Below are 15462 nucleotides of genomic sequence, written 5' to 3'. Positions count from 1 at the left end.
CTCCCTGTAATGTTTGTCTAAACCTGAATGAGGTGGCGACTTGTCCAGGGTGTACCCTGCCTTCCGCCCGATTGTAGCTGAGATAGGCGCCAGCGCCCCCCGCGACCCCGAAAGGGAATAAGCGGTAGAAAATGGATGGATGGATGAATGGGATTGTGCTGAAAATTTTAATTTTCCTGAAGGAACTCTCCTGACGGAATAAATAAAGTACTATCTATCTATCTATCTAACCCTCCCGATTTTCCCAGGAGACTCCCGAATTTCAGTGCCGAAAATCTCCCGGGGCAAACATTCTCCCAATTTCTACCAGGACAACATTATTGGGGGGCGTGCCTAAAAGTCACTGCCTTTAGCGTCCTCTAAATGATAAATGATAAATGGGTTGTACTTGTATAGCGCTTTTCTACCTTCAAGGTACTCAAAGCGCTTTGACACTACTTGTAACGCCGGTTCGGCATCGTGGTACCGGGTTCGATTCCCTCGAGGATGCGTCAAACGAAGAACACAACAAAGGTAAGATCTAACAAATTTATTAACAAAAAGCCATACAGGTCACACTGAGGGTGGCCATATAAACAACTTTAACACTGTTAGAGATATCCGCCACACTGTGAACCCACACCAAACAAGAACGACATACACATTTCGGGGGAACATCTGCACCGTAACACAACATAAACACAACAGAACAAATACCCAGAACCCCTTGCAGAGCTAACTCTTCCGGGACGCTACAATATACACCCCCCGCTACCACCAAACCCCACCCTCCTTCCCCCCATCTCCCGAATTCGGAGTTCTCAAGGTTGGAAAGTATGGTTTCTCCCCCTCCGTGGTCATTTGTCTTGTGTCCTGTGTCTTCTTCCAGCAGTGTGAAGTGAATTGAATTATATTTATATAGCGCTTTTCTCAAGTGACTCAAAGCGCTTTACATAGTGACACCCAATATCTAAGTTACATTTTAAACCAGTGTGGGTGGCACTGGGAGCAGGTGGGTAAAGTGTCTTGCCCAAGGACACAACGGCAGTAACTAGGATGGCACAAGCGGGAATCGAACCTGCAATCCTCAAGTTGCTGGCACAGCCACTCTACCAACCGAGCAATGCCGCCCCACAGCGGCATTCCTCCGTTCCCACATCACGAGCACCGTGTCTCGTCTCCCCACATTCCCTCTGGTTCCCGGGCCGCCTCTTGGATCTCGACCTCCCACCTGGACACAGACTTTGATACCTTGCCCCTGCCCTTGATCTCATGTCCGCCCACAGACTTCCAAGCTTGCCTCGCTCCCTTGGACTTCAACACTTCCGGTAACACTCATCGTTTCTCCAATACTTGCCAATCCTCTCGATTTTCCCAGGAGATTCCCGAATTTCAGTGCCGAAAATCTCCCGGGGCAAACATTCTCCCAATTTCTACCCGGACAACATTATTGGGGGGCGTGCCTAAAAGTCACTGCCTTTAGCGTCCTCTAAATGATAAATGATAAATGGGTTGTACTTGTATAGCGCTTTTCTACCTTCAAGGTACTCAAAGCGCTTTGACACTACTTGTAACGCCGGTTCGGCATCGTGGTACCGGGTTCGATTCCCTCGAGGATGCGTCAAACGAAGAACACAACAAAGGTAAGATCTAACAAATTTATTAACAAAAAGCCATACAGGTCACACTGAGGGTGGCCGTATAAACAACTTTAACACTGTTAGAGATATCCGCCACACTGTGAACCCACACCAAACAAGAACGACATACACATTTCAGGGGAACATCTGCACCGTAACACAACATAAACACAACAGAACAAAAACCCAGAACCCCTTGCAGAGCTAACTCTTCCAGGACGCTACAATATACATCCCCTGCTACCACCAAACCAACCCCACCCTCCTTCCCCCCATCTCCCGAATTCGGAGTTCTCAAGGTTGGCAAGTATGGTTTCTCCTCCTCCGTGTTCATTTGTCTCGTGTCCCGTGTCTTCTTCCAGCAGTGTGAAGTGAATTGAATTATATTTATATAGCGCTTTTCTCAAGTGACTCAAAGCGCTTTACATAGTGACACCCAATATCTAAGTTACATTTTAAACCAGTGTGGGTGGCACTGGGAGCAGGTGGGTAAAGTGTCTTGCCCAAGGACACAACGGCAGTAACTAGGATGGCACAAGCGGGAATCGAACCTGCAACCCTCAAGTTGCTGGCGCGGCCACTCTACCAACCGAGCTATGCCGCCCCACAGCGGCATTCCTCCGTTCCCACATCACAAGCACCATGTCTTGTCTCCCCCCATTCCCTCTGGTTCCCGGGCCGCCTCTTGGATCTCGACCTCCCACCTAGACACAGACTTTGATACCTTTCCCCTGCCCTTGATCTCATGTCCGTCCCACAGACTTCCATGCTTGCCTCGCTCCCTTGGACTTCAACACTTCCGGTAACACTCATCGGATAATCGTGACACATAGTCGCACACCGTGAACATTTTGGATTAGTTTCACACTACATACTTTTGTAAATATAACGAACACATAAAACTACATCCCTGCATTCTGTGCCGTCTTCTTCTTCTTCAAATATTTTTGGACATATAAATAAGACTAGGACCTGTCTGATAACTCTAATAATACAATAACTATTCAGGACATTAATTAACTTAGGATGGGCTCTCTGGCTCTACAAAATGTAGAAATGATTGGAAGGTCAAGACAGCCAGGACATTATGTCCTTTACAAGTGTATGTAAACTTTTGACCATGACTGTATTTATCGTTTATATTTTCCGTATTGCCCAACCCTAGAATTAACCCGACAAAAACATCAACTATTAAAATAGCTTTCGGTGGCCAAGATGAACATCCAGGTGTGGGTTCTTTACCTGTGTCTCTGGTGTGGGCGCCGCATGCCCGATTGCACCCGCTGACGTCATTGCAGGGGGTCACCACCACGCTGTAGGGACTGTCACAACCCAGGTCAGAGAGGGCGCAGACCGGCGCCGTGTCATTGCACAGGATGACCTCCGAACCGTCCGCAGCCCGGGTCTCGTACAGCTCCGCCCCCAGTGACGCCGCCCAGGTGATCTCCAGGGTCTCCGTGCCCACCAGGGTGACGGCCACACCCTCCGGACAACATGGCACTGACCGACACAGACAGGTTGAGACACACCAAGCTGGGGACGCCTGCGCTCGGACTTACCTGTGGTGTGGTTGATAACCGGTCCTTGAGGACTGGAGCCGGCGTCGTTGAAGGCGAAGACCGACACCAGGTGCGTGTAGCCACACTGGCAGTGGTATGCGCAGTAGTTGCTGGTGGTGTTGCACGTCTCCTCCGTGCCGTCAACTCTCTTTACGTAGGCCATGTAGCGGTCGGCGTACGGCGCCGTATCCCAAGACAGAGTGCAGTTGGCTTCCATTGACTCGACCATAGCTAAGGACTCAGGTGGGCAGGGGACTGACAGAGACAGACCACAACAATAAGTTTTCAACCATAGCAAAATTTCAATCGGAGATGTTGATTTCAGATGAGCGTTTTAAGGTAAGAGCTCTGTCACAGTATCAATTATGCTTGGATGTTGAGGTATTATCAGTTTTATTACTGTGTTAATGTTAGTGCTGTGGCAGCATGACGGAAAATTATTGAGAATCACATGATAGCGAGTTGAAGTTGTCATACTCACAGGTGACGAAGTGGAATGGCACGGATGGATGACCGGGCCCGGCCTCATTGGAGGCAGTAACCTGGATGGTGTGCATCTCCCCACAGCCCACCGGCGAGAGGAGGCAGAGGCTTGATGTGGAGTTACATGTACGGTTCTGATCGCTGGTCACGTGGTACTCAATGGGCCCGTAGACCAGCTGATCCAATTCCCAGGAGACGGACAGTCCGGCCAGGTCATCAGCCGTCACCACGGAGACATTGATGGAAACAGGCATTGGAGGCCCTGTCAATACGAACATGGGTATGCAACAATAGTAAAGTGTATATATTGTGTGTGTAGAATGTATTATCATGCTTAGAATAAAACCCAAGTTTGAATCAGACTTTCAAGGATTTGGTATCAGTGTAATGCAGGGATATTCAACTAGTAATTTTTGGGAGACACAAAGCTAAGGACCGGGGGGCCAGACTTATTCTTTCACTATTATTTTGTTTATTCCAGAGAGTCTGTGTCCTCTACAGTAGACATTTGATTTTGGTCTTTGGATTTTTGTCAGACTTAGAATAGAATAGAGTTTTATTGTCATTAATACAGTAAACAGGTTCAAAGAACTACAAAATTGGAGCAGATCCCCTAAGGTGCATACACAATGATATAGTAATTAAATATAAATAAACATAAATATACCTATACATCCACACACATGCATATATCATATATATGCATATATATACATATACGCACACACACACATATACATATATATATATATATGTATATATATATATATATATATACACATACATATACATACCACATATTTACATATACACACATATGTATATATATATATACATACACATACATATGTATATACACATATATGGACGCATATATACACACATATACATACATATACATATATATATACACACATATATATAAATACATACATATACATACATACATGTACAAATATACATATAAACACATACTGTACATATATATGAATTCCAAGGCACATATACACATGTACACACATATACCTATATATATATATATATATATATATATGTATATATATATATATATATATATATATATATATATATATATGCATACACATATATATATACATATATATATATAAATACACATATACATATACACATATACATATAGTACACACATACACATATACATAGACACAGACACACACACATATATATATATATATATATATACACACACCACTATATATATACAAATATACATACATACTTATATATATATATATAATTATATATATATATATATATATATATATATAGATAAAGCGCTATATAAATATAATTCACTAATTCACTCACATATATACACACACACATACATATATGTACACCCATACATATATACATACATATATATATACATATACATACATATATACACACATATATACATATGTATGTACATATATACATATATATATATATGTATATATACACACACATGTATACACACATATATACATATATATACACACACATACATATATATATATATACACATATACACACACATATATATATATACACACACATATACACACACACACACATATATATACACACATACATATATACACACACATATATATATACACATATACATATATATATATATATATATATATATATATATATATATATATACCTCCAAATTCTTCAGGACAAGCTAAAACCATCAGCCCGGAGGTTGGGTCTTGGGCTTAGTTGGGTGTTCCAACGGGACAATGACCTTAAACACACGTCAAAAGAGGTAAAGGAATGGCTGAATCAGGCTAGAATTAAGGTTTTTTGAATGTCCTTCCCAAAATCCTGACTTAAACATGTGGACAATGCTGAAGAAACAAGTCCATGTCAGAAAATTAGCACATTTAGCTGAACTGCACCAATTTTGTCAAGAGGTGTGGTCAAAAATTCAACCAGAAGCTTGTGGATGGCTAGGGTATGTCCACTTTTGACCACGACTGTAGAACTAAATAAGTTCAGCTCCAGCGACATCTTAGTGAGTTAAATCAAAAGGAGAGTACTGTAAGTAAGTCACAAGTTTGGAGCCCGGGGTTCTATGTTTGTTAGCGAGGTTCAAAAGTCAATGCAAGGATCTGCAAATGTCGGAAGTTTCTGAACTGAACCCATGTCCGTATGGTGATTTGGCCCCCGGACCACCAGTTGTATATCCCTGCAGTACTGTGTCTCTCCTATAGAACCCAAACAGAAATGTGCATCCTTACGTGTGGTTTGGTTGATGTAATAACTTCCCTCTCCCTTTCTCTCTTCAGGGTCCCAACCATAGCCCATGATCATGTAGAGAGAGCCAGCGTCCAGTCCCGAGATTGTCAGATCCGTGCTGGTGGTGTTCTTTGTTATACTGTTGTTGGAGCCCACCTCGTACACGCTCAAGGTGTACTGGAGGGCATCCACGAGCAGGTCCCAGGATACCACGATACTGTCGTTACTGGGAGACGAGGCGGAGAGCTGGAGAGGCGGCAAAACTGTGGAAGATGGAAGCAAGTTTTGATAGAAAATGAGGTGATATTGTTAGAATAATTATGTGTAAGTTATCACACAACTCTTATGCTTAAAGGTCGTTGCTATAGTTGTTATCAATTGTGCTGAAGTTGTACTTTTCTATCAGTGCAAAGGGATATCGTCTCGTATCAGTGTTTGTGTCCAGAGCTTCGCAGACAGAGCAGAGACAGGGCGATATCACGAGTGTCAGCACATTTGCATTTCATGAATAGTCCTATATTGTGTCTAAATGGCGCTGCTGAGATTACCCCTCTCCCTTAAGCAGCAGCCTCAGTGATTTAACCAGGGACCTCCCGAATAAATACTGGAGCACGTGGGCTGGACTTTAGAGCGTAGTTTGGGTCTGTAACTAGAGTACAGGCTAAAACTACTCTCCTCGTTGAGCTAAATTGAACACTGTCTCTGCATGATTCCTTGCTTCTTGTCTGTTTAATAGATGTCATCAGCGTTTGAACCTGACAGATATGTTTGACTAATGGCTTTCAGTTACAAATAAAGATCTGATGTTCGCAAACGAGTCAAATATTTCGTACAGGTCTATGATTCCCGGTTGGGAGCCTTCCGTTTTGGAGACATATTCTACACCAATTTCCCTTGGCATGTACACACCATCCGACGAGGCTGAACAATGAGTGGGACTCGAAGCATTCTGATTCGCTTTTCTGGTTAATTGTTCTGTTGATGTGTTTACTAGTTCAGGTGTACACACACCAGGAAGGGTAGTGTCACGGCCTGGGCGCGTTCAACTGCACGCTGGTGCTGAGCGTACCTCCAAACACAAAACTGGTGTGGTCAATCTGCAATCTGCACACCTGTCACTGATGAGCTCCCTGGGCTTTTTTCTAAACTGGACTTTCAATCCAAGCAGGAGGTAATAAAGGAATATCTCCATCGAGACATAAATACTTTTAAAACTGAAGAAAGATAAGGAAGACTTCTATAAACAAGTTATCGAAGCTTTTGATCAGAAGGAGCTGCGCATGTGCTTCATTTATAAGTAAAGGTAAGACCATTACGTTTTTTTTATTAAATGTGCTTTTCATGCTGGTATCCTTACATCACACTCAAATGTATAAACGCAGGCCTAAATTTACCGCATGCCTTTGGTAAACGCCGGAGTGAGAAGAGGTTTTAAATTATTTAGCGCCCCGGCGGCAATTCAAGGAAATACGGTAGCTGAAATGCACCACTTTCACAGGTTAGATTATGTTTCTGGGTGATACTGTAGATCAGGTGATAGATACCTCACACCTGGGCGAGGGTGGAGAAGATAAATACAGTATGAGGTCAACTCTTTGTGTTTCACATAGAAGATCCTGGGAGAGTTACAAGCGATACAGGACAAGCCCTCGGGGGTTGTGGGTGTAAATCTCCTACAATGACAACCTGGAGTCTGATATCGTACAGAACAACACGCACTATAGGACAATAAGTACGATCCGGTGACTTCCACCGGGATCAGGGAGTGACGTGACTCAAATATATTTTTACCGGACGTTTAAATGAAACTTTTTCATGTGCAAATCGCACATGCACTTTAAAAATGTACCCGGGGCTTTATCATAAAGTTTTAACAGTGAAAATACTATACTGAAAATGTACTGTAACAGTGCAACAAATGATTATATATATATATATATATTTTACAGTAATTAACACAGTAAAATACAGTAATCATTGTGCTCTCCAATATTGCGTCAAAACCCTGTAAATTCAAACTAGTTTGTCTCTTAAGGGTTTCCGTCGACTACTTGAGCTAAATATGATTTTCTACACCAAAATTCATCCATCTATTTTTCTTCTTCTCCAGATTTTGGCGCGCTCTACCTTCCACATTTTCGATCCGATTCAAACCGTTCCAACTTCAAACTGTTCAGCTTATTTAAGAATTGCTGATTTTCCCTAGACGAATTCCAAAAATTCCCAGATTTCCCAGGATTCCACGTTTTCCGGGACATTTTTCCCCTTAAGAATGAATTGGCCATTTTTCAAACTTGCACCATTTCCATGTTTTTCAACCCATTCAAACCATACCACCATTTTAGTAATTTAAACGACCTTTTTTCCAAGTTCAAAAAATTCCCACATTTCCCAGAATTCCAAGTTTTCCAGGACTTTTTTCCTCATTCAGCATTTAATGGCCATCTTTTAAAACGTCCACCATTTCCATGTTTTTCAAACCATTCGACCTACAACGTATTCCACCATTCTACTAATTTAAACTACCTTTTTTTCCAAGTTCAAAAAATTCCCACATTTCCCAGAATTCCAAGTTTTCCAGGACATTTTTCCCCTTTAAGAACAAATTGGCCATTTTTCAAACTTCCACAATTTCCACATTTTTGAACCCATTCAAGCCACATACCACCTTCAACCTATTCCACCATTCTAGTAATTTAAACTAACTTTTTTCCAAGTTAAAAATATTTCCCACATTTCCCAGAATTCCAAGTTTTCCGGGACATTTTTCCCATTAAGAATAAAATTGCCCATTTTTCAAACTCCCACCTTTTTCCACATGTTTTAACCTATTCAAAACCATTCCACCTTCAACCTACTTCACCATTCTAGAAATTTAAACTACCGTTCTTCCAAGTTCCAAAAAATTCCAGGATTTTCCAGAATTCCTGGTTTTCCGAAGCCCTATTTTCACCTTTTTTTCCTGGGGATTTCTCCCCTCCACATTTTTCAACCCACTTCAACCGTTCCACCGTCAAATCATTCCTCTTAATTAGGACAAAGAAACAAAGTTGTTTTTCGAATTGGAAAAATTCCCGGTTTTCCAGGAATTCTGTAATACCATTTATGTTAGTACTTCAACATTTCTCGACCGATTTGAAATATTTCAACACCAACCAGTTCAACTCATTCATACCATTGAAGTTTTTTGGTACCATTTTCCAAAAAAATCCCGCTTTTCCTTAAATTCCCACATTTTGGGGGGAAATTCCTAATAAAATCAATGGAACATTCTTCAAAGTTCCACAATTCCCACATTTTTCATCTGATTCAAACTGTTCCAACTTCAAACTGTTCAGCCCATTTGAAAAAATCCAAAAATTCCCACATTTCCCAGAATTACATGTTTTCCGGGACAAACTTCCCTTTAAGAATGAATTGGCCATTTTTCAAACTTCCACCATTTCCATGTTTTTCAACCTATTCAAACCATTCCACCTTCAACCTATTCCACCATTCTACTAATTTAAACTATCTTTTTTTCCAAGTTCAAAACAATTCCCAAATTTCCCAGAATTCCAAGTTTTCCAGGACATTTTTCCCATTCAGAATAAATTTGGCCATTTTTCAAACTCCCACCTTTTCCACACGTTTTAACCTATTCAAAACCATTCCATCTTCAACCTATTCCACCATTCTACTAATTTAAACTATCTTTTTTTCCAAGTTCAAAACAATTCCCAAATTTCCCAGAATTCCAAGTTTTCCAGGACATTTTTCCCATTCAGAATAAAATTGCCCATTTTTCAAACTCCCACCTTTTTCCACATGTTTTAACCTATTCAAAACCATTCCACCTTTCACCTATTCCACCATTCTAGAAATTTAAACTACCGTTCTTCCAAGTTCCAAAAAATTCCAGGATTTTCCAGAACTCCTGGTTTTCCAAAGCCCTATTTTCACCCTTTTTTTCTGGCGATTACTCCCCTCCACATTTTTCAACCCACTTCAACCGTTCCACCGTCAAATCATTCCTCTTAATTAGGACAAAGAAACAAAGTTGTTTTTCGAATTGGAAAAATTCCCGGTTTTCCGGGAATTCTGTAATACCATTTATCTTAGTACTTCAACATTTCTTGACCGATTTGAAAAATTTCAACACCAACCAGTTCAACTCATTCATACCATTGAGGTTTTTTTGCACCATTTTCAAAAAAAAATCCCGCTTTTCCTTAAATTCCCACATTTTGGGGGGAAATTCCCAATAAAATCAATGGAACATTCTTCAAAGTTCCACAATTCCCACATTTTTCATCTGATTCAAACTGTTCCAACTTCAAACTGTTCAGCCTATTTGAAAAAATCCAAAAATTCCCACATTTCCCAGAATTACATGTTTTCCGGGACAAACTTCCTTTTAAGAATGAATTGGCCATTTTTCAAACTTCCACCATTTCCATGTTTTTCAACCTATTCAAACCATTCCACCTTCAACCTATTCCACCATTCTAGTAATTTAAACTAACTTTTTTCCAAGTACAAAAAAATTCCCAAATTTCCCAGAATTCCAAGTTTTCCGGGACATTTTTCCCATTTAGAATAAAATTGGCCATTTTTCAAACTCCCACCTTTTCCACATGTTTTAACCTATTCAAAGCCATTCCACCTTCAACCTATTCAACCATTCTAGTAATTTAAACTAACTTTTTTTCCAAGTTCAAAAAAATTCCCAGATTTTCCAGAACTCCAAGTTTTACGGGACATTTTTCCCTTTAAGAATGAATTGGCCATTTTTCAAACTTCCACCATTTCCACGTTTTTCTACCCATTCAAACCATTCCACCTTCAACCTATTCCACCATTCTAGTAATTTAAACCAACTTTTTTCCAAGTACAAAAAAATTCCCAGAATTCCAAGTTTTCCAGGACGTTTTTCCCATTCAGAATAAAATTGGCCATTTTTCAAACTCCCACCTTTTTCCACATGTTTTAACCTATTCAAAACCATTCCACCTTCAACCTACTTCACCATTCTAGAAATTTAAGCTACCGTTCTTCCAAGTTCCAAAAAATTCCAGGATTTTCCAGAATTCCTGGTTTCCGAAGCCCTATTTTCACCCTTTTTTTCTGGAGGTTTCTCCCCTCCACATTTTTCAACCCACTTCAACCGTTCCACCGTCAAATCCTCTTAATTAGGACAAAGAAACAAAGTTGTTTTTCGAATTGGAAAAATTCCCGGTTTTCCAGGAATTCTGTAATACCATTTATGTTAGTACTTCAACATTTCTCGACCGATTTGAAAAATTTCAACACCAACCAGTTCAACTCATTCATACCATTGAAGTTTTTTTGTACCATTTAAAAAAAAAATCCCGCTTTTCCTTAAATTCCCACATTTTGGGGGGAAATTCCCAATAAAATCAATGGAACATTCTTCAAAGTTTCACAATTCCCACATTTTTCATCTGATTCAAACTGTTCCAACTTCAAACTGTTCAGCCCATTTGAAAAAATCAAAAAATTCCCACATTTCCCAGAATTACATGTTTTCCGGGACAAACTTCCCTTTAAGAATGAATTGGCCATTTTTCAAACTTCCACCATTTCCACGTTTTTCTACCCATTCAAACCATTCCACCTTCAACCTATTCCACCATTCTAGTAATTTAAACTAACTTTTTTCCAAGTACAAAAAAATTCCCAAATTTCCCAGAATTCCAAGTTTTCCGGGACATTTTTCCCATTTAGAATAAAATTGGCCATTTTTCAAACTCCCACCTTTTCCACATGTTTTAACCTATTCAAAGCCATTCCACCTTCAACCTATTCCACCATTCTAGTAATTTAAACTAACTTTTTTTCCAAGTTCAAAAAAATTCCCAGATTTTCCAGAACTCCAAGTTTTACGGGACATTTTTCCCTTTAAGAATGAATTGGCCATTTTTCAAACTTCCACCATTTCCACGTTTTTCTACCCATTCAAACCATTCCACCTTCAACCTATTCCACCATTCTAGTAATTTAAACCAACTTTTTTCCAAGTACAAAAAAATTCCCAGAATTCCAAGTTTTCCAGGACATTTTTCCCATTCAGAATAAAATTGGCCATTTTTCAAACTCCCACCTTTTTCCACATGTTTTAACCTATTCAAAACCATTCCACCTTCCACCTACTTCACCATTCTAGAAATTTTAACTACCGTTCTTCCAAGTTCCAAAAAATTCCAGGATTTTCCAGAACTCCTGGTTTTCCAAAGCCCTATTTTCACCTTTTTTTCTGGAGATTACTCCCCTCCACATTTTTCAACCCACTTCAACCGTTCCACCGTCAAATCATTCCTCTTAATTAGGACAAAGGAACAAAGTTGTTTTTCGAATTGGAAAAACTCCCGGTTTTCCAGGAATTCTGTAATACCATTTATGTTAGTACTTCAACATTTCTTGACCGATTTGAAAAATTTCAACAACAACTATTTCAAGTTTACTTCTTCCCACTCCCTTTTGAGCCAATCGTGACATCTACAAAAGATTAGTCGCATGTAATGTTTTCAATGTAGGTGTAAAAATAATGTATTTATATATTTCTTTTGTATTTTATGTCATTCTCTTGTTTTGTTTGTATGGCTCAAAATAAACCATTCATTCATTCATTCAAAATGGATGGTTGGATGGATATTTTTTATTTTTATTATCTTTTTACTATTATTATTATTTTTATTTTATCTTATTTTACCTTGTTTTTTTTAAATACACTGTAGCACCTTGAGGTTGTTTGCTCAATGTAAAAATACTTTTTTTTTTTTTTTTTTTTACAAATAAAACTCATTCAAACCGTTGAAAGTTGTTTTCATCATTTTCAAAAAAATTCCCGATTTTCCCGAAATTTCCGCATTTTGGGGGAAATTCCCATTGAAATCAATGGAACATTCTTCAAAGTTCCACAATTCCCACATTTTTCATCTGATTCAAACCGTTTTAACTTCAAAATATTCAGCCTGTTTGGGAATTGTGTGTGCTCTACTTCAACAATTCTAAAATAAATTAAACAAAATTCCAGGGTTTCAGTTCAACTTCAGCATTGGAGCATTCACATGTAATTCCTTCAGGAATTGCCTCATCTAGTTAACAATACAATTATTAGCCAATAATTCAATGAATAATACAATTTTTACAATGTGTGACAAAAATATTTACCTGTCTTTCCAGTCGCAGAAAGGGATGGTTGACTGCGGCCGCCAGCGTTCCCCGCCATGATGCTGAGAGTGTACTCTGTGTACGGGGCGAGGGAGGCAATCTCGGCGGGGGAGGAATAGACCGTGTCTTCTCTGAAAAAGCCGTCATCGTTTTGGACCCGTACGACGTAATGAGTGGCTCCGGTGACCGAGTCAAACTCCACTATTAGGGTCTCGCTGTCCATCGGCTTGACTTTTTGGACGGGGTCCATTAGTGGAGGTGCTGAAACAGAACAAAATGAGATGTCATATTCATTTTTCAGCCGCAGAGTTTCTTCATAACTTCAGATATTTAAGCATTTAAGCCCTGTCTTAAAACTCAATTGTATACTCTAGCCTTTAAATAGAGACCCCTTTTAGACCAGTTGATCTGCCCCCCCTCTCCTTCGTGGAACGCACGGATTCGGTGACCACAGATGATAGCTGTTAAAAGTCAGGATCCAGGGTGGACCACTCATATGTGCTTCAGTTGGTGAGGTCTCTGTGCTACTGACCTGACTCTCACTATTATGTGAGATCCACTATGGACTGGACTCTCACTATTATGTTAGATCCACTATGGACTGGACTCTCACTATTATGTTAAATCCACTATGGACTGGACTCTCACTATTATGTTAGATCCACTATGGACTGGACTCTCTCACTATTATGTTAAATCCACTATGGACTGGACTCTCACTATTATGTTACATCCACTATGGACTGGACTCTCACTATTACGCTCGATCCACTATGGACTGGACTCTCACTATTATGTTAGATCCACTATGGACTGGACTATCAGAGTATTATGTTAGATCCATTATGGACTGGATTCTCATGCTATTATGTTAGATCCACAATGGACTGGAGTCTCACACTATTAACTAGATCCACTATTGACTGGACTCTCACACTATTATGTTAGATCCACTATGGACTGGACTCTCACACTACAATGTTAGATCCACTATGGACTGGACTCTCACACTATTATGTTAGATCCACTATGGACTGGACTATCACTATTATGTTAAATCCACTATGGACTGGACTATCAGAATTTTATGTTAGATCCCACTAGAGAAAAGCGCTATATAAATATAATTCATTTCATTTCATTTCATTTCATCCCTTATGGACTGGATTCTCACACTATTATGTTAGATCTATTATGGACTGGACTCTCACTATTATGTTAGATCCACTATGGACTGGACTCTCACAGTATTACGTTAGATCCACTATGGACTGGACTCTCACAGTATTATGTTAGATCCACTATGAAGTGGACTCTAACTATTATGTTAGATACACTATGGTCTGGATTCTCCCACTATTATGTTGAATCCACTGTGGACTGGACTCTCACTATTATGTTAGATCCACTATGGAATGGACTATCACTATTATGTTAGATCCACTATGGACTGGACTCTCACACTATTATGTTAGTCCGCATTTACAGTCCCCTCCAAGGTTTCTCATTGTCATCCCATTGGGTTGAGTTTTTCCTTGCCCTGATGTGGGATCTGAGCTGAGGATGTCGTTTTGAGACACTCGTGATTTAGGGCTACATAAGTAAACTTTGATTGATTGATTAATTGATATTTAGGACGACAGTAGAAATATTAGAGTCCAACCAAAAAGATGCATCTTAGAAAAGAACATATTTACCTCTTCAACGCCAATCACAACTCACCTGTTAAGGACTCAACAACCGCCACATCCAGCCTCAGTTGGTCCGCGTCCAAAGCTTCCACGGTGAAGTCATAGACCGTGTTGGGGGCCAGGGGCCTGACGGTGCCCATCACGGTGTTGGCCCCGAATTGGACAAAAGCGGTCACCGCTGATGAGGACTTTTCCCGCACGGTGACCAAGTATGAGCCGGCCCCTGGATGCCTGTTCCATCGCAGGGTCTTACTTTTGGACGTGGTCGCGAACACGGACACTGCGAGCATTTAACACAAGAGGTGAAACAAAATTCGCAACACTACGTCAAAATTATTTTTGTCTGTTATTGAAATAAAAAAATACAAGAATGGAAATAATAATACCTGTGAGCGCTGCAGCCTGTCAATGCCACAAAAAGACAAAAATAATTCAAAATAATACACCAACCTTAACCAAATATCATATTTTGTTCTACAATTACACATTTTTTGTTCTACAATTACACATTTCCCAACCTAAAAGGACTTACCTGTGTGCAAGTATACAGCAAGACTAAAGCCACCAACCCCTTTGATGCACCCATTTTTCACAACCGTTTCAATACTGGTAGCTTTCTTTCCCAGCGATCGTCAGATTTGAACCTCAGTCTCGCTCTCAGTG

General features: G+C 40.0%; 1 protein-coding gene across 1 annotated transcript in view; it reads right to left on the bottom strand.

Moving 5' to 3' along the window:
- Nucleotides 1-15462, bottom strand: part of LOC133540354 (fibronectin type III domain-containing protein 7-like) — a 32938-nt gene extending 17476 nt beyond the window's left edge. Inside the window, exons 1-8 of the mRNA XM_061882877.1 lie at nt 15332-15462; nt 15186-15201; nt 14831-15079; nt 13109-13369; nt 5938-6198; nt 3660-3923; nt 3179-3433; nt 2862-3119 (exon numbers count right to left, since the gene is read on the bottom strand). Of these exons, the coding sequence (XP_061738861.1) occupies nt 2862-3119; nt 3179-3433; nt 3660-3923; nt 5938-6198; nt 13109-13369; nt 14831-15079; nt 15186-15201; nt 15332-15385 (1618 nt within the window). The 5' untranslated portion in view covers nt 15386-15462. The remainder of the gene's footprint in view (nt 1-2861; nt 3120-3178; nt 3434-3659; nt 3924-5937; nt 6199-13108; nt 13370-14830; nt 15080-15185; nt 15202-15331) is intronic.

The sequence above is a fragment of the Nerophis ophidion genome, linkage group LG22, assembly GCF_033978795.1.
Source record: "Nerophis ophidion isolate RoL-2023_Sa linkage group LG22, RoL_Noph_v1.0, whole genome shotgun sequence".
Taxonomy (NCBI): domain Eukaryota; kingdom Metazoa; phylum Chordata; class Actinopteri; order Syngnathiformes; family Syngnathidae; genus Nerophis; species Nerophis ophidion.
The sequence above is the reverse complement of the archived record's forward strand: the minus strand, read 5'-3'. Positions and strand labels throughout refer to the sequence as shown.